This window comes from Triticum aestivum, chromosome 3B, assembly GCF_018294505.1.
Source record: "Triticum aestivum cultivar Chinese Spring chromosome 3B, IWGSC CS RefSeq v2.1, whole genome shotgun sequence".
Classification (NCBI taxonomy): domain Eukaryota; kingdom Viridiplantae; phylum Streptophyta; class Magnoliopsida; order Poales; family Poaceae; genus Triticum; species Triticum aestivum.
The window spans coordinates 205,683,868-205,708,398 of NC_057801.1; the positions used below are offsets into that span (position 1 = coordinate 205,683,868).

General features: G+C 41.9%; 1 protein-coding gene across 1 annotated transcript; it reads right to left on the reverse strand.

Annotated features, from left to right (window-relative positions):
- Nucleotides 1–820: 820 nt before the first annotated feature.
- LOC123069375 (glycosyltransferase-like KOBITO 1) lies at nt 821–6,914 on the reverse strand. Its single transcript, XM_044492223.1, has 11 exons — nt 6,420–6,914; nt 4,921–5,070; nt 4,791–4,843; nt 4,269–4,377; nt 3,228–3,362; nt 3,107–3,151; nt 2,276–2,463; nt 2,005–2,146; nt 1,717–1,763; nt 1,529–1,616; nt 821–1,413 (listed from the first exon to the last, which is right to left on the reverse strand). Exons 1-11 carry the CDS (start codon nt 6,807–6,809, stop codon nt 1,141–1,143), a joined length of 1,620 nt encoding a protein of 539 aa, XP_044348158.1. The 5' UTR covers nt 6,810–6,914; the 3' UTR covers nt 821–1,140.
- Between the last annotated feature and the right edge of the window lie 17,617 nt (nt 6,915–24,531).

Genomic DNA, 24,531 nt, shown 5'->3' on the forward strand with positions numbered 1-24,531 from the left:
GAATACAAGGGCAGTGTTCATTTTATAGATTTTTTTTTCATTTGTTTCTCTGTTTTGTTTTGGCCAATTTTGACAAAAAATGGTCTTAAATGTGTATCTTCATTATACTTTTTAGCTATTTGAAAAAACTTTTTAAAAACTTTCCCATATTGAATATGAGGGTAGTGTTCATTTTGAGAAATTTTTCATGTTTTTCTGAAGAAAAAAAGCATTAGTTAGCCAAATTTTGACCTAAAATGGACTTGAATATGTATTTTCCTTCTAATTGTTTATTTGTTTGGGAAAACGTTTTGAAACTTTGCCAGATTGAATTACATTGTAGTTTTGAAAAAAATTTGGGAACTTCCGTTAAGAGCAAGTATAGTAAGCTTATGTAAGCAGACTGTAAGGATTAAAATATAATTTTCCTGCTAACGTGGAGGGAAGAGAAGAGGAGAGAGAAGAGGAGCCGGCTACAGAATAAGAGTCAGCTACAGCACGTGCTCCTAGGCACTATGTGAGAGTGAAAGGTGAGCCATGTATTGATGAAGTAACACATCTTTGTATCTTAGTGCCATATAGCCATCAGCTGGCTATACTATTAAGTATTAACCATGCTCTAAGTGGATGGGTGACAACGATGCTGATTAGGTAGTCAATGGTCAAAACCAGTCAAAACTAAACCAGTTAAGGGTTGACTTTTGTCACGTTTTGGAACTTTAATGTTGTAAAGTTGACAATTTAAAAGTTCGGGATTGTATCTTGAGACTTTAATGACAAAATTCAGGGTTGTAATATGAACTTCTCCCATTGTTCAGCCATGATTTAAGAATATCATAACTTGAGAAAAGTTTCATCAGTATTTCATTTGGACAACGACCAATAAAATATGGTCAAATATCACATTCCTCTCACTGGGACAAGGTTTACCTCAATCTAAGGTTCAAAATTGACAGCAGGATACATCATAAGACATCGGCGGTTAACAAGACAACGCAACGCCCAACAACCCCAGCCCTATCTGTACATATACGTGGTGACAATCTATAGTCCTGCACCCAAGACGAGATGTATGTGCTCAAAGGTACAGTCAACACTGCATGGTTAGGAACCTCTTGGCAGCCACAAGAATCAAGCAAGCCTCCAGCATTTCCCATAATTTCATGACAATGCGCTTTCCATGAGCTCAAGGAAACCAGGGGGTGACATTGGCGGCACCACTTCTTCCTGGACATCAATCATTTCCAGAATCTTTCTTGCAGTTGCTTGAGAATTGTCATTACCGCCTTCTTTCAAGGTAGTGGACTGAGCGGCTGTTACATTGGTGTGGATAGACTCATTGTTTTCAAGACCAATGTTTGCTTTAGGGTGTGCTTTTGCAGAAGTTACTGCATCGATGAAGATGCCAGATTCCTTGAGACCACGAATAATAGCCTGGAAAGATGAGGCATAGCTTAGCAGCATTCAAGTAACTTGTCGCGTTTATGAGTCAATTCCTTCATTACTGAAATTAAACTGCTATTTATTCTATTTTGAGATCAAGGTTTACCATTGGTGCATATATGCGTGTTAAAACTCCCTTCCTCAAAAGCTTCAAATTTGTATCTTTGTCAGTCCATACAACATGTTCCCGGTACCTGGACATAAGTATCCAAATAAATATAACGCCTACTTCATTCAGGACAGGGGTAGGAAGGGAGGAACTGCAGTTGTGCAGATGGATAATAAGGGAGTTACCAGTTCCTCATCTCTTGCTCGGTAGCTGTTGATGCAATTATGAAGGCCTGACATGTCAGAGGAAAGGCAAATAATTAGCAGCAAAAAACTAAAATTCAGAAAAGGTTAGCTTCTCATTCTTAAGAGCCGGTTTGTTCTGTGTCATACTATTTCTAGATAGTGCATTGCTGTTGTACTTTTAACTAGCACCCATGCACCACTCCAATAAACAAAAATGCATGATGTTTGATCAGGTGACCAACAAATGCTGCAGAGGTGCAGCGAAGGAAAGAAACAAACATAACTCACCAATCTGTCAAACTCCAAGATAAAACATCGTTTCACATCCTCCTTTGTTGGCTTACAGCCACACCTATCCCTTCTCGAAGTTAAGTCCGAGAACTTTGTGTAAGTGTAATGCAGAATAGCAGCCTCCTCCAACTTAATTTCACTACAGGAAAACAGATAACAGATGGCTAAATAATTTAGTAGAAACATTTCCCCAGAATTGACTTGAACTTGTGAGCTGAACACTAGAAGAAAAGAAAAACTCCACAAATTCAGATATCTGACATCATACTTTGGGGATTTCATGTAATTATGCCATCTATGAGCACCATTCGGACGCATATGCTCCTGGACCCTTGCCGCTGATTTCCCATTACCATAAGTGAGGAAGTAGTTTGGATTACCCCGCGTGGCCTCTTTGTATAGGCCAAAGTATGTATCCTTCGGAAGATGATCGTAGTTCTTCTTAAACATGGAAACCTACAGGTACACAAACATTGTACTATAAGAGTGTGTTTTGGATTTTTAGCTGCACAGGCTATAGCCTAGATGGGTAAACTAGCACATTTTAGCTAAGTCACACTCTCCCCTGCCCCTTAATTATGTAACCACCTCTTAAGAGAACGACCTGGCAGTTAAGGTGGAGGGATTCGACCTCCTGGCAGTTAAGGTGGGCAGGTACCGACTTTTTTGCATCACTCGAGTATTTGCCAATGGGAGTGATTAAGCAGAATTGGCTCTTCACCAGACGAGTATTGTCTAGCCCAACCAGGCTACCATGCCGCCAAAAGGGAGGGATATTTGTAAGGTTCCAAACACATTGAGCAAGGCTACAAAGTACCTAACCGGGGGTCCAAACTTTCCCCTATACTCCCTCTATATCAAAATATAAGACGTTTTTTGACACTGTTAGTGTCAAAAAGCGTCTTATATTATGATACGGAGGGAGTATAAATTAATTGCAGTAATTAATTTATTGGCAATTCGAGAGGTAATCTCTGCGAGTGATTAGACCACCACCAACTTAGATCTTTATAAGAGTAAAGATAAGGATTGGTATTTTTCAGCGTGGATTATGCTTTTTTATTGAGTAAGTGTTACCAGTAACAAATAGTCTGCATACCTCAGTAAAAGGATCTTTAATGTCATCCCGCTCAACGCTGCTCTCCTAAGAGAAAGAAATCATACCAGTCAGATGTGAAATGTATTACCAAATTCAACAACAGATCAGCTCTGCAACTCACATAGTTGGGGAAGATAACCATGTCAACATTATCAGGAACATCCAAAAGCAACCGCCTCAGAGAGTACTCCCTGGCACCCGCTGGATGAATTAACTCGTCGGTATCAAGATGTATGATCCAATCCATTCCAGCCTCCTGTGATAATCAAGCAGGGAAGCTCACGCTAAACTCACGGCAAAACAAAAGGCCTTATCAAAATCAAACAAAAGCATGTAAAATTTCCTCATAACTATAGCAAATAGTTAAAATCTTGTGATGTTTGTAACCAAGTGACTGATGTAAGCTCACATCCTTGTTACACCCTTAACAAACTAACAAGGCATATTAACACGACAGGAGTTTCTTGAATTTTTAGTTAATGGAAGTAGAGATTTGGCTAAGATTTACTCAACAGTGAACAGACTTTGGGCGCAAAAGAAAACACAATACAATTGTTTATCAAGGAGTAAATCAGGTATGTGCCTTCCCTGTTTGTACTATATGCACTCTACATACACACTGTACCAGAGACAATATTTTACTCTTTTTTTTAAAGGGGGACAATATTTTACTAGTGTTAGTTAAATCCTATCAGCTATATATGTTATGTTGTACTAGTGATGATAAATAGATATTGTTGTTAGTGCTAAATCATTCAACGGAGACCAGAATATTATTCGATGATGATTATGGTACCTGGCGCGCGCACACACACACACACAAGAGTTGAAATAGTAAGGTGGTAGCTGACAATAGGTAACGCGAAGAGAGCCATTGTTTGTGAATGAAATAATGACAATTATCTATTATAAATCTTACACAAGGACATGAATGTCAAAATTTATAATTAAGCGGGTACTACAAGATGTATCAAATGAAGTAGCTCCTAACCCCGTGCTCAGCTGCCCGACCTAACCTAGTAGCTTTCTGTACATTTGAGTTTTTTGGCCTTTGTTCTTGGTTTAAGATATGTCGCCTTTTTCGCTTGTGCTTTGTTTTGTTTTAGCTAATACAAAATGATAGCCGGTCAGGTGCGTGTTCAAGAAAAGAATTAGCTCATACCCTTGCCATAACAATAGCCATTTCCATGTTAAGTGACTGCTTAACAAAAAGCTCATAATTGCATGGCTTGTAAAAGAAACCTGAAAGCCAAGTTTCATTCCAAATGCGGCTGAAAATGATAGAAACAAGATAGGTTTAGACAGTCAAAACATCATGAATACACATCAGCAAAGTTGTTAGCAAAATATATATCATATAATTCATTAATTCCCTTGCACAAGAAAAAAAGAGTACATGATTCATGTACAACAATGCTTCAGAACATTCAAAGTTCAATTAACGGCATTGTGATACAAGTAATTTCAAACCTTTCTTATACCTCTACACGCATCATTTTCGGCAATACTGTCAGAATTTATCAATGCATGTCTTATCAGTTTTCATTGTTAAGTTAGTATTTAGAGTTTTTGAATTTTATGGTAGCCGCAGATGGAATTTTCTATGACAAATTACACATACTAGCTTTGTTACTTCAAAAACTAATTTCGGAAATGCGTGTAACTGTTGAGCATGTCACCATACCTTCTGTCCTGTTGTTCTTTTAGTTCTTTAGTTCTGTAAATAATTTTTACACCCTAAAACAGAGGCACAAAAAGTCAGAACAAGATCAGACAAAGTTCACATAACAAAAGGACATGGAGAAATTAATTACCCGGATAGATTCAAGAACAGAAGTAACAGCTGGTTTAGCAGCCTCTCCTTCAACAAATAGAATAAAGTGCGAAACACCAATGACCTTGTGATAATACAACCATGGAAGAATTTGGTGTAAGCTAGCAGATGTGCTTCCCGTGATACAGATCTGCAGTGTCACGAATAGATACCCAAGGATAAAATTAGTTCAACATAAGCATAGGGCGGTGCTGCTCAAGACTTAGATATGCGCACTAGATTCTCACAATTAAAACATGATCTGATGTGAAGTTGAATAGTAGTTTTAGACTTAGTCAAGTTGATTACTATTTTTAAAAACAAAAAATAGGCGAATTGGTGATGATATATTACGGTCTGTGGTTTGATTTTGGCAAGTCTTCCCTATTTCATCACATATCTAAAATCCATATGAGCATCATATATCCTGTTCTTCAAACTTGCTATTCAAGATACTTGGCATACATGCCTAAAGTCCCATTCATCTTGATTATGATACAGGAATGTACATATAGTGCGGAAATGTACTAGTAAACCATCACCAGTACTGCCCCATTTCTTCATAAGATTATAGCGACTGCAAGTTTCTTTATACTGAGCCAAAATTGCTCCTCATTAAGCATTGCCAGCGAATCCGCACACATGAAGGTTACAAGGAAATGTGTCAGGCAGCTCTGCACACACGATAGACATAGGAAAATTGGAAGCATGGTCCGTGCACCAATGAGCCACCATGTTCCCTTCTCAGTGCCTAAACACCACACCAACCGCAAAGAAACAAGAAGCCAGCTCCCAGAAGTATAATCTTTTTTATTACATAATTTCGCCAAATGAACAATTTGAACAAGCACCTAATATTTGACTTTCTAAGTCACCACTACAATTCTGCAAGTACCATTCTTGCAGAACCTAGTGAACACAATTTCTCACTGAGCCATGAAAAGTTCACCAAAAGATCGTACTTGTGAACAAATGTAAGATTGCAAATCAAGCTTTCTAAAAGCTCTGGCATCCCAAGTTCATAGAAGGCTGCACCGCTCAACACTTGAAGAAATGGCTATGCGACTACTGACCTCTAGATCGCATCAGCAATGTTCGGTGTTAATGGAAGGGAAGGAACGGCACATTCTATAACAGTTAAGTGGCACTTGAAATACCACAAATCTGCTCTAAAAGATGGGCCTTTTCACTGTGAAGTAACAAAACAACCTTAGATGAGTAAAGGTCAGCCTATTAGCCAGCTATTCAAGACCCTCCCATGAGTATATTACTAAGTGCTATTGTGCCACAGTAATGATCTCTTCCCCACAATCTCAAAAGCAACGGGATTGAATCATATCGCCAGTGCAACTTCAAATTCTCTGCCCGCAGCTCAATATGACAACTCCTCGGATCACATCTACACTAGCCGCAATTTCGTAGCACGAGATCACATCGAACCGCTCTAAAAACGAGGATCTCTAAGCGCAGATCAGATCGGAGCCAGAGGGCGTGCCGCACCTTGGGGGTTATAGCGGTGTCGGAGTCGAAGCTCCAGCCTCGGTAGAGAGAGATTCCGTGGGAGGAGGCGCTCCGGCCGAGGATCTCGGCGCAGTCGGCGGCCGCGGAGGAGGCCGACGCGGAGGAGACGGCGAAGTAGGAGCCTCGGCCTCCCGTGGAGGATGAGGAGGAGCCCAGTGGGCTGTTCTCCATGCCGGGGAACCGCTGCGTGTCGGCGGGCCACACGGTGCCGGTGGGGTCGCGCATGCCGCCGCGCCACTGGAGCGCGAAGGCGAAGGCGGCGAGCGCGAGCGGCAGCAGCGTGAGGAGGAGGAGCACGCGCATCGCGAACACCGCCGCCCCTCCGGCGCCGGCCGCGGAGGAGGAGGAGGCGCTGCGGTAGCCCGCCATTGGGGGGAGTCGGTGGCAGGTTGGTGGAGACCTCCGTCCGCCCCTCTGGTTGTGGAGCTGCTCCCCAGCGAGCGTTGCCGGAAGGAGACTGGAGAGAGCTGAGCATTCTGCGGGCTGGGCCTTGAGTAGGCCGGTGAAGTGCTGCAAGATGTTGGCAGTCGACGAATTATCCATGGGCCGGTGGAGAGCACGAGATGTCCTGGGCGACTATCAGGCCGGCCCATTATGCAGACCGCTCGCTGCTAAGATGTAAAATGGTATGGATAATAAAAATAGCCTAAAAATGGTATGGATCATTTTCGTTGCGTGTCCGCATCCTTATTATTTGAACGAATTCATCGGATATGATGAAGACATGAATTTTGGTCAGCCGGATATCCACGGGTATGATAGTGGATATGGTATCAGTAATATCCAACGGATGAGAATTATCTGATATGTTTTTACACATTATCCGAGGTTATCAAACATGAATGTGTGATTAATTTAGCCAATTCAACGAGCTCAAATACCCAACTAAACCATTTATTAGAATCACATCATATAAAAAGAGTAAAACTATAATCCTGATAGCACCTTAGTGTATGACCACAATTTCAGCCGTGGTGGTCCCAGTAGTAGGCGCCGCTGACCGCATCTCCCTGACCAAGTGCTATGCACTCTTCACTCTACGTCTTAGGGCCTCTTTGATTTAAGGGTCTCTTTCTGAAAAGGGGCGCTTTATTACTTAAAAGGTTTAAGTATTACATCCGGCATCTGCATAACTAAGATGCACACAGCCAAACAAAGTCCTCTCGCATGAACGAAAAATAAAAAGGCGGAATACAAAGATAGAGTCTGTATAACGCCTAAAGCGGAGGTGGGCCAATCCTAAGATCATGTTGCCACCTATATGTTGGGGAACGTAGTAATTTCAAAAAAAATTGTACGCACACGCAAGATCATGGTGATGATATAGCAACAAGAGGGGAGAGTGTTGTCTACGTACCCTCGTAGACCGAAGCGGAAGCGTTGACGCAACGTAGAGGAAGTAGTCGTACGTCCTCCCGGTCCAACCGATCCAAGCACCGTTATTCCGGCACCTCCGAGTTCTTGACACACGTACAACTCGATGACGCACCCCGAACTCCGATCCAGCAGAGGCACGGGAAGGAGTTCCGTCAGCACGACGGTGTGGTGACGATCTTGATGTTCTCCTGTCGCAGGGCTTCGCCTAAGCACTGCTACAATATGACCGAGGTGTAATATCGTGGAGGGGGGCACCGCACACGGCTAAGGAACGATCTCCATGATCAACTTGTGTGTCCATGGGGTGCCCCCTACCCCCGTATATAAAGGAGTGGAGGAGGGGAGGGCCGGCCCTCTACTATGGCGCGCCCTGGGGAGTCCTACTCCCACCGGGAGTAGGATTCCCCCTTTCCTAGTCCAACTAGGAGTCCTTCCATGTATTAGGAGTAGGAGACAAGGAAGGGGAAGAGAGAAGGGAAGGAAGGAGGGGGTGCGGCCCCTCCCCCTAGTCCAATTCGGACTAGGCCATGGGGGGGCGCGCGGCCTGCCCTAGGCAGCCCCTCTCTCTTTCCCGCAGGGCCCAATAAGGCCCAATACTTCTCCCCGGCGAATTCCCGTAACTCTCCGGTACTCCGAAAATACCCGAATCACTCGGAACCTTTCCGAACTCCGAATATAGTCGTCCAATATATCGATCTTTACGTCTCGACCATTTCGAGACTCCTCGTCATGTCCCCGATCTCATCCGGGACTCCGAACTCCTTCGGTACATCAAAACTCATAAACTCATAATATAACTGTCATCGAAACCTTAAGCGTGCGGACCCTACGGTTCGAGAACAATGTAGACATGACCGAGACACGTCTCCGGTCAATAACCAATAGCGGGACCTGGATGCCCATATTGGTTCCTACATATTCTACGAAGATCTTTATCGGTCAGACCGCATAACAACATACGTTGTTCCCTTTGTCATCGGTATGTTACTTGCCCGAGATTCGATCGTCGGTATCCAATACCTAGTTCAATCTCGTTACCGGCAAGTCTCTTTACTCGTTCCGTAATACATCATCTCGCAACTAACTCATTAGTTGCAATGCTTGCAAGGCTTAAGTGATGTGCATTACCGAGAGGGCCCAGAGATACCTCTCCGACATTCGGAGTGACAAATCCTAATCTCGAAATACGCCAACCCAACAAGTACCTTTGGAGACACCTGTAGAGCACCTTTATAATCACCCAGTTACGTTGTGACGTTTGGTAGCACACAAAGTGTTCCTCCGGTAAACGGGAGTTGCATAATCTCATAGTCATAGGAACATGTATAAGTCATGAAGAAAGCAATAGCAACATACTAAACGATCGGGTGCTAAGCTAACGGAATGGGTCATGTCAATCAGATCATTCAACTAATGATGTGATCCCGTTAATCAAATAACAACTCTTTGTCCATGGTTAGGAAACATAACCATCTTTGATTAACAAGCTAGTCAAGTAGAGGCATACTAGTGACACTCTGTTTGTCTATATATTCACACATGTATTATGTTTCCGGTTAATACAATTCTAGCATGAATAATAAACATTTATCATGATATAAGGAAATAAATAATAACTTTATTATTGCCTCTAGGGCATATTTCCTTCAGTCTCCCACTTGCACTAGAGTCAATAATCTAGATCACATCACCATGTGATTAACATCGATAGTTCACATCATCATGTGATTAACACCCATAGTTCACATCGCCATGTGACCAACACCCAAAGGGTTTACTAGATTCAGTAATCTAGTTCACATCGCTATGTGATTAACACCCAAAGAGTACTAAGGTGTGATCATGTTTTGCTTGTGAGAGAATCTTAGTCAACGGGTCTTTCACATTCAGATCCGTTATGTATTTTGCAATTTTCTATGTCTACAATGCTCTGCACGGAGCTACTCTAGCTAATTGCTCCCACTTTCAATATGTATCTAGATCGAGACTTAGAGTCATCCAGATCGGTGTCAAAACTTGCATCGACGTAACCCTTTACGACGAACCTTTTGTCACTTCCATAATCGAGAAACATATCCTTATTCCACTAAGGATAATTTTGACCGCTGTCCAGTGATCTACTCCTAGATCACTATTGTACTCCCTTGCCAAACTCAGTGTAGGGTATACAATAGATCTGGTACACAGCATGGCATACTTTATAGAACCTATGGCCAAGGCATAGGGAATGACTTTCATTCTCTTTCTATCTTCTGCCGTGGTCGGGTTTTGAGTCTTACTCAATTTCACACCTTGTAACACAGGCAAGAACTCTTTCTTTGACTGTTCCATTTTGAACTACTTCAAAATCTTGTCAAGGTATGTACTCATTGAAAAAACTTATCAAGCGTCTTGATCTATCTCTATAGATCTTGATGCTCAATATGTAAGCAGCTTCACCGAGGTCTTTCTTTGAAAAACTCCTTTCAAACACTCCTTTATGCTTTGCAGAATAATTCTACATTATTTCCGATCTACAATATGTCATTCACATATACTTATCAGAAATGTTGTAGTGCTCCCACTCACTTTCTAGTAAATACAGGCTTCACTGCAAGTCTGTATAAACTATATGCTTTGATCAACTTATCAAAGCGTATATTCCAACTCCGAGATGCTTGCACCAGTCCATAGATGCACATTTTGTTAACACCTTTAGGATCGACAAAACCTCTTGGTTGCATCACATACAACTCTTCTTTAATAACTCCATTAAGGAATGCAGTTTTGTTTATCCATTTGCCAGATTTCATAAAATGCGGCAATTGCTAACATGATTCGGACAGACTTTTAAGCATCGATACGAGTGAGAAAATCTCATTGTATTCAACATCTTGAACTTTGTCAAAAACCTTTTTCGACAAGTCTAGCTTTGTAGATAGTAACACTACTATCAGCGTCCGTCTTCCTCTTGAAGATCCATTTATTTTCTATGGCTTGCCGATCATCGGGCAACTCCACCAAAGTCCACACTTTGTTCTCATACATGGATCTCATCTCAGATTTCATGGCCTCAAGCCATTTCGCGGAATCTGGGCTCATCATCGCTTCCTCATAGTTCGTAGGTTCATCATGGTCTAGTTACATGACTTCCAGAACAGGATTACCGTACCACTCTGGTGCGGATCTCACTCTGGTTTACCTACGAGATTCGGTAGTAACTTGATCTGAAGTTACATGATCATCATCATTAGCTTCCTCACTAATTGGTGTAGTAGTCACAGGAACAGATTTCTGTGATGAACTACTTTCCAATAAGGGAGAAGGTACAATTACCTCATCAAGTTCTACTTTCCTCCCACTCACTTCTTTCGAGAGAAACTCCTTCTCTAGAAAGGATCCATTTATTAGCAACGAATGTTTTGCCTTCGGATCTGTGATAGAAGGTGTACCCAACAATTTCCTTTGGGTATTCTATGAAGACGCACTTCTCCGATTTGGGTTTGAGCTTATCAGGATGAAACTTTTTCACATAAGCATCGCAGCCCCAAACTTTAAGAAACGACAACTTTGGTTTCTTGCTAAACCACAGTTCATATAGTGTCGTCTCAACGGATTTAGATGGTGCCCTATTTAACGTGAATGCAGCTGTCTCTAATGCATGATCCCAAAACGATATTGGTAAATCGGTAAGAAACATCATAGATTGTACTATATCCAATAAAGTACGGTTATGACGTTCGGACACACCATTATGATGTGGTGTTCCAGGTGGCATGAATTTGTGAAACTATTCCACATTGTTTTAATTGAAGACCAAACTCGTAACTCAAATATTTGTCTCCGCGATCAGATCGTAGAAACTTTATTTTCTTGTTACGATGATTTTTCCACTTCACTCTGAAATTCTTTGAACCTTTCAACTATTTCAGACTTATGTTTCATCAAGTAGATATACCCATATCTGCTCAAATCATCTGTGAAGGTCAGAAAATAACGATACCCGCCGCGAGCCTTAACACTCATCGGATCGCATACATCAGTATGTATTATTTCCAATAAGTCAGTTGCTCGCTCCACTGTTCCGGAGAACGGAGTCTTAGTCATCTTGCCCATGAGGCATGGTTCGCAAGCATCAAGTGATTCATAATCAAGTGATTCCAAAATCCCATCAGCATGGAGTTTCTTCATGCGCTTTACACCAATATGACCTAAACGGCAGTGCCACAAATAAGTTGCACTATCATTATTAACTTTGCATCTTTTGGTTTCAATATTATGAATATGTGTATCACTACGATCGAGATCCAATGAACCATTTTCATTGGGTGTATGACCATCGAAGGTTTTATTCATGTAAACAGAACAACAATTATTCTCTTACTTTAAATGAATAACCGTATTGCAATAAACATGATCAAATCATATTCATGCTCAACGCAAACACCAAATAACATTTATTTAGGTTCAACACTAATCCCGAAAGTATAGGGAGTGTGCGATGATGATCATATCAATCTTGGAACTACTTCCAACACACATCGTCACTTCACCCTTAACTAGTTTCTGTTTATTCTGCAACTCCCGTTTTGAGTTACTACTCTTAGCAACTGAACCAGTACCAAATACCGAGGGGTTGCTATAAACACTAGTAAAGTACACATCAATAACATGTATATCAAATATACCTTTGTTCACTTTGCCATCCTTCTTATCCGCCAAATACTTGGGGTAGTTCTGCTTCCAGTGACCAGTCCCTTTGCAGTAGAAGCACTTAGTCTCAGGCTTAGGTCCAGACTTGGGCTTCTTCACTTGAGCAGCAACTTGCTTGCCGTTCTTCTTGAAGTTCCCTTCTATCCCTTTGCCCTTTTCTTGAAACTAGTGGTCTTGTTAACCATCAACACTTGATGTTCTTTCTTGATTTCTACCTTCATCGATTTCATCATCATGAAAAACTCGGGAATCATTTTCATCATCCCTTGCATACTATAATTCATCACGAAGTTCTACTAACTTGGTGATGGTGACTAGAGAATTCTGTCAATCACTATCTTATCTGGAAGATTAACTCCCACTTGATTCAAGCGATTGTAGTACCCAGACAATCTGAGCACATGCTCACTAGCTGAGCGAATCTCCTCCATCTTTTAGCTATAGAACTTGTTGGAGACTTCATATCTCTCAACTCGGGTATTTGCTTGAAATATTAACTTCAACTCCTGGAACATCTCATATGGTCCATGATGTTCAAAACATCTTTGAAGTCCCGATTCTAAGCCATAAAGCATGGTGCACAAAACTATCAAGTAGTCATCATATTGAGCTAGCCAAACGTTCATAACGTCTGCATCTGCTCCTGCAATAGGTCTGTCACCTAGCGGTGCATTAAGGACATAATTCTTCTGTGCAGCAATGAGGATAAACCTCTGATCACGGATCCAATCCGCATCATTGCTACTAACATTTTTCAACACAATTTTCTCTAGGAACATATCAAAATAAACATATGAAAGCAACAACGCAAGCTATTGATCTTACAACATAATTTGCAAAATACTACCAGGACTAAGTTCATGATAAATTTAAGTTCAATTAATCATATTACTTAAGAACTCCCACTTAGACAGACATCTCTCTAGTCATCTAAGTGATCACGTGATCCAAATCAACTAAACCATAACCGATCATCACGTGAGATGGAGTAGTTTTCAATGGTGAACATCTTATGTTGATCATATCTACTATATGATTCACGCTCGACCTTTCGGTCTCCGTGTTCCGAGGCCATATCTGCATATGCTAGGCTCGTCAAGTTTAACCTGAGTATTCCGCGTGTGCAAAACTGGCTTGCACCCGTTGTAGATGGACGTAGAGCTTATCACACCCGATCATCACGTGGTGTCTGGGCACGACGAACTTTGGCAACGGTGCATACTCAGGGAGAACACTTCTTGATAATTTAGTGAGAGATCATCTTAAAATGCTACCGTCAATCAAAGCAAGAATAAGATGTATAATAGATAAACATCATATGCAATCAAAATATGTGACATGATATGGCCATGATCATCTTGCGCCTTTGATCTCCATCTCCAAAGTACTGTCATGATCTCTATCGTCACCGGCACGACACCATGATCTTCATCATCTTGATCTATATCAATGTGTCATCACATGGTTGTCTCACCAACTATTGCTCTTGCAACTATTGCTATCGTATAGCGATAAAGTAAAGCAATTATTTGGCACTTGCATCTTATGCAACAAAGAGACATCCATAGGGCTTCTGCCAGTTGCCGATAACTTCAACAAAACATGATCATCTCATACAACAACTTATATCTTATCACGTCTTGACCATATCACAGCACAACATGCCCTGCAAAAACAAGTTAGACGTCCTCTACTTTGTTGTTGCAAGTTTTACGTGGCTTCTACGGGCTGAGCAAGAACCGTTCTTACCTACACATCAAAACCACAACGATAGTTTGTCAAGTTGGTGCTGTTTTAACCTTCGCAAGGACCGGGCGTAGCCACACTCGGTTCAACTAAAGTTGGAGAAACTGACACCCGCTAGTCACCTGTGTGCAAAGCACGGCGGTAAAACCAGTCTCGCGTAAGTGTACGCGTAATGTCGGTCCGGGCCGCTTCATCCAACAATACCGCCGAACCAAAGTATGACATGCTGGTAAGCAGTATGACTTATATCGCCCACAACTCACTTGTGTTCTACTCGTGCATATAACATCAAACCATAAAACCTAGGCTCGGATGCCACTGTTGGGGAACGTAGTAATTTCAAAAAATTCCTACGCACACGCAAGATCATGGTGATGACATAGCAACGAGAGGGAGAGTGTTGTCTACGTACCCTCGTAGACCGAAGCGGAAGCGTTGACGCAACGTAGAGGAAGTAGTCGTACGTCCTCCCGGTCCAACCGATCCAAGCACCGTTACTCCGGCACCTCCGAGTTCTTGACACACGTACAGCTCGATGACGCACCCCGAACTCCGATCCAGCAGAGGCACGGGGAGGAGTTCCGTCAGCACGACGGCGTGGTGGCGATCTTGATGTTCTCCTGTCGCAGGGCTTCGCCTAAGCACTGCTGACCGAGGTGTAATATCGTGGAGGGGGGCACCGCACACGGCTAAGGAACGATCTCCATGATCAACTTGTGTGTCCATGGGGTGCCCCCTACCCCCGTATATAAAGGAGAGGAGGAGGGGAGGGCCGGCCCTCTACTATGGCGCGCCCTGGGGAGTCCTACTCCCACCGGGAGTAGGATTCCCCCTTTCCTAGTCCAACTAGGAGTCCTTCCATGTATTAGGAGTAGGAGACTAGGAAGGGGAAGAGAGAAGGGAAGGAAGGAGGGGGTGCGGCCCCTCCCCCTAGTCCAATTCGGACTAGGCCATGGGGGGCGCGCGGCCTGCCCTAGGCAGCCCCTCTCTCTTTCCCGCAGGGCCCAATAAGGCCCAATACTTCTCCCCGGCGAATTCCCGTAACTCTCCGGTACTCCGGAAAATACCCGAATCACTCGGAACCTTTCCGAACTCCGAATATAGTCGTCCAATATATCGATCTTTACGTCTCGACCATTTCGAGACTCCTCGTCATGTCCCCGATCTCATCCGGGACTCCGAACTCCTTTGGTACATCAAAACTCATAAACTCATAATATAACTGTCATCGAAACCTTAAGCGTGCGGACCCTACGGTTCGAGAACAATGTAGACATGACCGAGACACGTCTCCGGTCAATAACCAATAGCGGGACCTGGATGCCCATATTGGTTCCTACATATTCTACGAAGATCTTTATCGGTCAGACCGCATAACAACATACGTTGTTCCCTTTGTCATCGGTATGTTACTTGCCCGAGATTCGATCGTCGGTATCCAATACCTAGTTCAATCTCGTTACCGGCAAGTCTCTTTACTCGTTCCGTAATACATCATCTCGCAACTAACTCATTAGTTGCAATGCTTGCAAGGCTTAAGTGATGTGCATTACCGAGAGGGCCCAGAGATACCTCTCCGACATTCGGAGTGACAAATCCTAATCTCGAAATACGCCAACCCAACAAGTACCTTTGGAGACACCTGTAGAGCACCTTTATAATCACCCAGTTACGTTGTGACGTTTGGTAGCACACAAAGTGTTCCTCCGGTAAACGGGAGTTGCATAATCTCATAGTCATAGGAACATGTATAAGTCATGAAGAAAGCAATAGCAACATACTAAACGATCGGGTGCTAAGCTAACTGAGTGGGTCATGTCAATCAGATCATTCAACTAATGATGTGATCCCGTTAATCAAATAACAACTCTTTGTCCATGGTTAGGAAACATAACCATCTTTGATTAACAAGCTAGTCAAGTAGAGGCATACTAGTGACACTCTGTTTGTCTATATATTCACACATGTATTATGTTTCCGGTTAATACAATTCTAGCATGAATAATAAACATTTATCATGATATAAGGAAATAAATAATAACTTTATTATTGCCTCTAGGGCATATTTCCTTCACTATATTGGATAAAAGAATCCCTCGTCGTATCCTTCAATCATGTACACACCTCCGTAAATAGGTCTCGATTCTCCACGCGTTATAGAGATGACCATAAACGAAGAGTCTCGGTACATCTGTAGATAACCTGCATTAGAGAAGTACTTTTATCGTTAAAAACATTATCATTTCTACAAAGTCAAAGCGACCAAATAACGGCAAGCGCTCTCACCCTAAGAAGAGTTCTAAACCTGTTATCAATCTCATGTAACCAGTTGCCAAATACATTAGCAACACTACAAGAAGGATACAAGCCAGAAGCTATCCGGATGACTGACCATATAGACCGAGCCAATTTGCATTGAAAGAATAAATGCTTTATTGTCTCATCATGATGACAAAAACACATTTCGGACTTCCATGCCAATTCCTCTCGATAAGGTTATCTTTAGTAAGAATGACTCCGCAATGAAGATACCATGCAAATATTTTATTCTTAAGAGGTATCTTCATCTTCCAGATCTTCTTGTTATTATCAACTGGCACATCAGACTTGATTAACGCTTTATACATAGACTCCACTAAGAATTGTCCATTTCCATGTAGGTTCCATTGAAATGCATCAGACCCATGTGACAATTGCACCGTGGACAACCGTTGAAGTAGGATGTACCACGATTGGAGTCTGGGTCCAATTAAATCTCTTATTAACGTCACATTTGGTGGAAATGATTCCATTACAGTGGCAATAGTATCGCCCTTGTGACACACAATGTTGTATAGAGCCGGATATTGTTCCTGGAGTGTGGCATTTCCTAGCCACTTGTCCTCCTAGAATCTAATTTCTGAGCCGTCCTTAATCGAGAAGGATCCATAGGAGAATAAATATTTCTTCGTAGCCATTAGACCCACCCAAAATTGAGAATCCCCATGCTTCCAGTATACTTGGGATACCGCCTTGGAGCCCACATATTTCCTCCTCGGGAGGGTTTTGAAGGAAATATGCCCTAGAGGCAATAATAAAGTTGTTATTTATATTTCCTTATATCATGATAAATGTTTATTATTCATGCTAGAATTGTATTAACCAGAAACTTGATACATGTGTGAATACATAGACAAAACAGAGTGTCCCTAGTATGCCTCTACTTGACTATCTCATTAATCAAAGATGGTCAAGTTTCCTAGCCATAGACATGTGTTGTCCTTTGATGAACGGGGTCATATCATTAGAGAATGATGTGATGGACAAGACCCATCTGTTAGCTTAGCATAATGATCATTTAGTTTTATTGCTATTGCTTTCTTCATGACTTATACATGTTCCTCTAACTATCAGATTATGCAACTCCCGAATACCGAAGAAACACCTTGTGTTGGGGATATAACTATTAGGTATGACCCGCCCAAGAGGGGCCGGGTTATACCAACGGTGGTTCATAATATGAAGCCCATGAAGGAATCAAAGATGGCGGTTCATGAGAATGACTTATGAAGAGCCCAAGGCCCAAAGGCGACTTAAGGCCTGTAGGTGTAAACCGCCATATATGCATGACTTATCTTGTAAGGCAAGTGTAATCAATGACCAGGCCGGGCACGTTTATGAGCCGTACGGGACTTTGTAAGCCGCAGGGCGTCAACCTATGTATATAAAGGGACGACCCGGCGGTGGTTTAGGGCAAGACAAGACAGATCGAAAGCTAGGTCAAGCGTATTCTCTCCCTGGTAATCGAGGCATAAACAATACCATCTCAAACTGGATTAGGCCTTTACCTTCACCGCAAGGGGCCGAACCAGTTGTAACATCCCAAAATTCTAAATTTTGGAATGTTATATTAAATAGATAGTTTTGATTGTTTGTTTGATTGTGGTGTGGTTGCTTGTGTGAAACTGAGTGAAATTTGAAACTCTTTGAAAGTTAAATGAGAGGGAATAAAATGACTTTCCCAAACTTTCATCTTGCATTTATGATCTCCATGAATTCAAATTATTTTCAAATACAAAACCCTGGAGTGAATATGATATGACTTCTTCCATTTAAATAAATGAAAAGGGTTTTTGAAAAGATTTGAATTTCATTTGGAAATATTTTCCAATTAATAAACTTTATGCAACTCAATGATTTTCATGAGAGAAGATAAAATGACTTCTTCAAAACATACGAAATATGAGTTGGAAGTTTAAAAGAATTAAATTTAGAGTCCCATTGAAATTATTTTCAATTTGGAGTTATTTGGGTTTTATTTAAATTATTTTTCTCCGAAAATGAGATACATGGAAAATAGGGTAAAATGATACCTTATAGTACAAAATTGGAGAGAAACAAATTTGAAACCATTTTGGTATTTTTAAAATGATTTTTATTGGGTTTTATTGCAGCAGTAGCACTATTTGATTTATTTAAAATTTTGTGGATTTTATTTGGCGTTAGAAAAATTTCATGTTGTAGAAAATCTTTTTCTGAAAATTTTGATATATTATATGCCTATAGTATTTTTTTATTTGGTTCATTTCATTTTTATGTTCGTAAAAAAATGTTTTTTTTAAAAAAACTTTTCGTGCCGACCGAACTGGGCCACGCCCAGCCCAGCCGGCCCAAGTCGCCGCCGCCTCCGTCTCCGGCTCCCACACGCATCGCCGCTGCCATAGACGCCGTGTACGCGTCGGACTCCCGCCACCGCCTTTGCTCGCCCCTCCTCCACGCCTTCCCCGGCCTTTATAAGAGGATCGCCCCGGTCCCCTCCTTTCTCGTCCCGAGCCGCTGCGCCTCTACCGCATCGTGCACACCGTTGTCGCTGCCGGACTTCGCCGCCGCCACTGCATGCTCCGCTCGCCGCCGTAGCTAGCATCGCGCCGCGCCGCACCGCTGCCGCTCCTTGTCGTCGCCCCGCGCCACCCCGCCAACGCCGTAGCCGCCGCGCCAAACCTCGCCGCTGTCGTCGGAGCCTTGTCGGAGCTGCCCGATCTGTCAACCGTCGCCGCCGCCAGTTTCCAACAAAAACCGCCCCGAACTAGTACTAAACCAACCCGGTCCGACCTAGTTTTATTTTAAGTTTCGGTTTTTAGGTTAAACCCGGTTTTTCTTATTAACCTAGTTAATTAGTGAACGCTCACTATTTATCTCATCGCAGTAAACAGATTCGTTCGTTAGCGTTCGATAGAAATTTTCTTTTCTTTTTAATTTCGGCCAGGGACCTATCTGATTATTTTCTTTACAGATTAGTCCCTGTTCTTCAAACCTTCGTTACTTCTTGCTCATTTATCCAAATGCAACGAAACCAACGCCCACTTCTTTGTTATGATCTCCTTTATCCAGTAAAACAACTTAAACAATGTTTTTGAAAACTTAAAAGTTGTTTTAAAATAGATTTGAATTTGAATTTCTTTTGTTCATAACTCGAGTTCTATAACTCCGATTTAATTGATTCTTTTTGCAATCGAAGCTCTTGACCTAAACTTTTTGATAAGGCCAAATTCACATAATTTTGGTACTATTAGAAATTGTTTTCTGTTGCAAGAGTTTTGCTTGTTTTCGAAGTTTCTCAAGATCTTTTCTTCTATTCTTTTGCATGAGTGCTTATGTATGCAATTGCTTGCTCACGATAGATTGAACAGAGTGTGACGAGTAGAACTATCAGGAGTCATGAGTGCGAATCATCTTCTTCAACAGTACAAGGCAAGTTCACACTTTGATCATACTTTTCATTACCCAGTTTTTATGCATTAGTTTCAACCCTCAAACATTGAATGAGTAGGATTGATAACATGTGGGTATTGGGAAGTAGTTGATGAGGTAGGAACCTATTGTCTTGCATTCAACCCCTGCGTACTATTATGTTATGCTTACTGCTATGCTATGCTCATAGACGTGGTTTGGTTTTGAGAGAATTCATGAAAGATGTGAAAGTTATTGTTAACTAAGGTTTAACTTAAGGTGGATACTTCAATACACATCTGGGTGGATTGGTTGGGGCACCCTGGAGCACCCAGTAGTTTGCCCAGACACCTGGAGAATCCAGTGTTGTCCTAGGATATCCCGAAGTACCCGTGTGATCATCCTATGGTTCGCCACCCAGGCTCAAAGGGATCATAATATTATTCAGCTAGAAACTTCCTTGTGCAGTCACAAGCCATTATGGGCTCTAGCATAGTTGAGTAAGTTGTGTGACCTCTTTCAGTGGTAGGCTAGCAGATGTAGGGGATGTAGGTGGTACTGTCTACCCGGAGTAAAGAGTTAACGCTTCTGAAAGACTGTGTCTCGGTCATCCGTTTCTCAAACACCATGTAGTGCGAGAAATTCAACGGAGGAAATCGAATCTTGTGGGGAAAAGTACGCAAACCTCTGCAGAGTGTACAAAGTAATCATGATTAGTCGTGTCCCCGGCTATGGACATCTTGAGTATCTCGTACTTGAATTATTGATTTGATCTCATCACTTTACCTAATTAATTTGTTGGGTTATAATTATTATTTTGGGATTGAGTTGGAGGAACCTTCTCAATAATTTTCAACCAACTTGGTAGTTAAATAAAATTTATACCTTTGTTGTAGGGAAAAATTGGCTTTATGCAAAAATAAACTTAGAGCCTCCACCAGCCATATATGCATGTAGTGATAGCCATTATTCAGCATTGCTCTACAGTGTGAAATTGCCAGTACATTCAATGTACTGACCTACACGGCTGCAACGTCTCATGTTGTAGGAATCTTACGACGAGTAAGTGATACGTTAGGGTTACGATGTCTACACTCAACTTTACCGTTGGTGTTGATGGGAATGCACAACCTTGTTGTTACTTCCGCTATTTGGATTGAGGTAATAGTATTTACGTTACTTTATACATGTGATTTACCTCTGTTATAAATCCTCGAGTATTGTGTGTGTCAGCATACCGATCTAGGGATGACACTTAAGCACAGAGCCTTGATCCACTCGGGTTGGGTCGCTACAAGATGGTATCAGAGCACATGTTGACTGTAGGATGTGACCCCTAGAAACTGGCAAGCCCATAGGAAAGGTTTTCTCTAAAACTTTATTTTCAAAAAGATCTTTTACATCTCTTCCTTTCTGAGCTTTATCAAATATTCCCTTTTAGTTGGACAATACCCTTTCCCCCTTTTGACCACACGAAGATTCGACTAATGAGACCACTCCAAGAAGTACAAGATATCGGACAACTAAGACCACTTTGGAATGAAGAGGATTTTTCCCATGCATTATAATAGTGGAAACTACAACGGTTGAAGACTCCGAAGACTAGGAGAATTTGAAGGCTCTGAAGAATTTCCAGATTGGTATGACCTAGGAAAGCTACCCTTACGGAACTTGTCAGACTATTGAAGCTGTCAAAGCCCGAGATCAAGGTGTCTCGAAGAAAGACCGGAACATGGAGCGTTAAAACTCAAAGTTTTTGTCAAGAAAACCCTAAGGCAGGAGATATCAAATATGGAATGATAGCTCATGGCAATGACAATGGCAGAAACATGGCTATCCATGATGTTATCGCCTGTTTATGCTATTGTCATTGTGCTGAGTTAAGCAATCATTTCTTCTGAAGGATTGGATGACAAAAGGGATAATGGAGCACCTATCAGCAAAGGATAAAGTTTTAACCATAGCTGGTGTATCGCCAGGATCTGGAGTATTACATCAAGAATTTTTAGATGGATCTGCAGGAAGCTGTATTTGACAAGGAAGCATTTCCTGAAGAACTCAGGACCCAGAAGCTGAAAGTAGCCAAGCTAGAGGAGAAAAACCTCGAGATACCGGAGATTCCTTGAGAACTGAAGGATAGTAGGACCATGGCTCATGCCAGGGATGTTGAAACCCAGAAGTTTGGAATGCAACTCCAAAATATTAAAGGACGTCACGAGAGACTTCGCGTCAACAGAGATGATGTGGCAAAAGAACTTGAGAAGGATAAGCATGATCGGAAGAAGCCATCGGAGACATGAACAAGACTTGAAGAGTTTGGCGACTTTGAAGATTTATTGACCTTTAGAAGACCAAACCCCTGTTATATACCTACGTTAGATGCGACAATTATGAGCTGTCATTTCTTTGATGTTTTTCCGACAGCCACAAAAATAAAATATGTCTCTTCAAAACTATTGTTTGTATTGTGTGTATACCTCTCTATCTCTCTTATCTCACCCCAAAACCCTTGGAATCAATAGAGGACGAATGGAGATGAACTCATATTTTCTGGACCAATGAATCAATTGGAGACGGGCCGATGGATTCAGAACATGGAAGATCACATGAAGAATAACACTATAACCGGAAAGGATATGGCTCAGCATGCTCTTCAGTGCTTTGAAAGAGGTGCTGCTACTTGGTGGAGGATGTGCCAAACCATCAATGGTTGGCAAAGAGTAACCACTTGGGAAGAATTTAAGTTGACTCTGCAAAGGTCTCGTCTTGTGTCCCAGAAATTGAAGCCTTATGGAAATGAGATGAAGAAACCTTGTGCACGCAAGCTCTGTGGAGAAATAGGACACAATCATAAAGAACACAAGGATGAATGCCCTCACTGTGAAGAAAGTCACCCAGCTGAAGAATGCCCAACTAGGCAGATTACTTGTTCTTGTGTGAAGGCACTACCCACTACCCTGCTCAGTGCCACATTTACCCCGAGGTTCAAAGAACCATCCAGCAGAAGAAAGAAGCAATGAAAGGAGCCCTCATGGAAATTTTAGAAGAAACTATTATGAAGGAAAAGGTGGAGGACACACCCGAAGCAGACCCAACTAAACCCTACACCAAGTCTTGCTATTCATGTGGAGAAGAAGGACACATCTCCCAGAAATGTCTGAAGGGGGATCTAGTAGCATTCCTGACAGAGGAAGTAGAGTATGACCCACAAGAGATAGAAGCCCTGATTGGCATGGAAAAGCCCATGAAGAGAAATAGATTGGATTCTAGGAACAACCCAATTTCTACAAAGAAGGACCTGAGTCGTATCACCTGTTTCAGGTGCAGGGAGTCAGGGCACTGCTTCCGCAGTTGCCCAAAAAGGAAGCCGAGGACCCAAGTAGGCTCTGTAATCACAAGGAAACCTCGAGACTTGTCAGAAGTAAAATGTTTCCATTGTAATGAAGTAGGGCACCTTGCCAGAGATTGTCCCAATGAGGATATTCGTGTTAAATAGTGGAGTCTATGAGAAATATAGTAGAAGTGGAAACAATTCTTCTATACCGAGGTGTTAAGTTGATGCATGTAATGGAAATGCAGGAGATTATAATGATTGGAGAATTAATAAAGTTAGCATTGTTGGTACTGATTTGGATTTTATGAGTAGTTACTCTATGAAGAAAGATTTTGACCATTTTCGAGGATATGAGAAATATGGTCTATGGATAAATTCGTGCATTTCAAGGGTGGTAGTACCCTGTGAGTACACTGGACCCCTAGAAAAGATAAGGATATTCCACGGAGTGGACTTCGGACAAAATAAGTATGAGTTTTATCTTGATATGTGGGATACCCCAAGAATATGAAGGTATGGAGTATTATTGGATGTAAAGGAGGTAGAAGGTTGGCAATATGGAGCAATTGTAACTCCATGATGAGTCTGAGTAATCACGTCTTAGTTTGGTACCAATAGAAGGAAGAGAGACAGTATAATTGGATGGAATTAAGAATGCTAGGAAGCTGGATATTGGAATAACGAGCAATTGCCCCGATGATGAGTTCAAGGTTTACAAGTGGTGAGATGGGCCATAACCCACAGGCCCTAGGACCTGCCAAGAAGCAAGCACACTCTTGCTGAAGGAAAAACCCTGGAAGAAGTTATGACTTTGTCAACAGACAATCTTATAGGAGTTACGCAAAACCTGAGAGTTGTGAAGGAACGATAGACGTTTGTTTGGCTTGCAGAATCAATGGATTTTTTCGAACCAGTTCGTGGACAAGAGGAATTCTGCAATGCTTGTGAGGATGACCGAGTGTTAGAATGCGAGATTCGCTAAACCATTTACAAGATAATGATTTGGGTGTGGGATGGATTGATCACCATACCGACTTACTCTTATTATTCGCGTTGCTATATGGGATGGTAAATCTGAGTGACTGACCCATAGTAGAGAGACGACGATGTAAAAACCTTGTTTAAACCTTAGAATGGTAGGGCAATTTTTCCCCTTGTACAAGGCAGCTGTTGCCAAGCGTAGGATATACGGTGAGGTTCAAGCCTAGACCCTTTTCCTGCAGGAGAAACCAT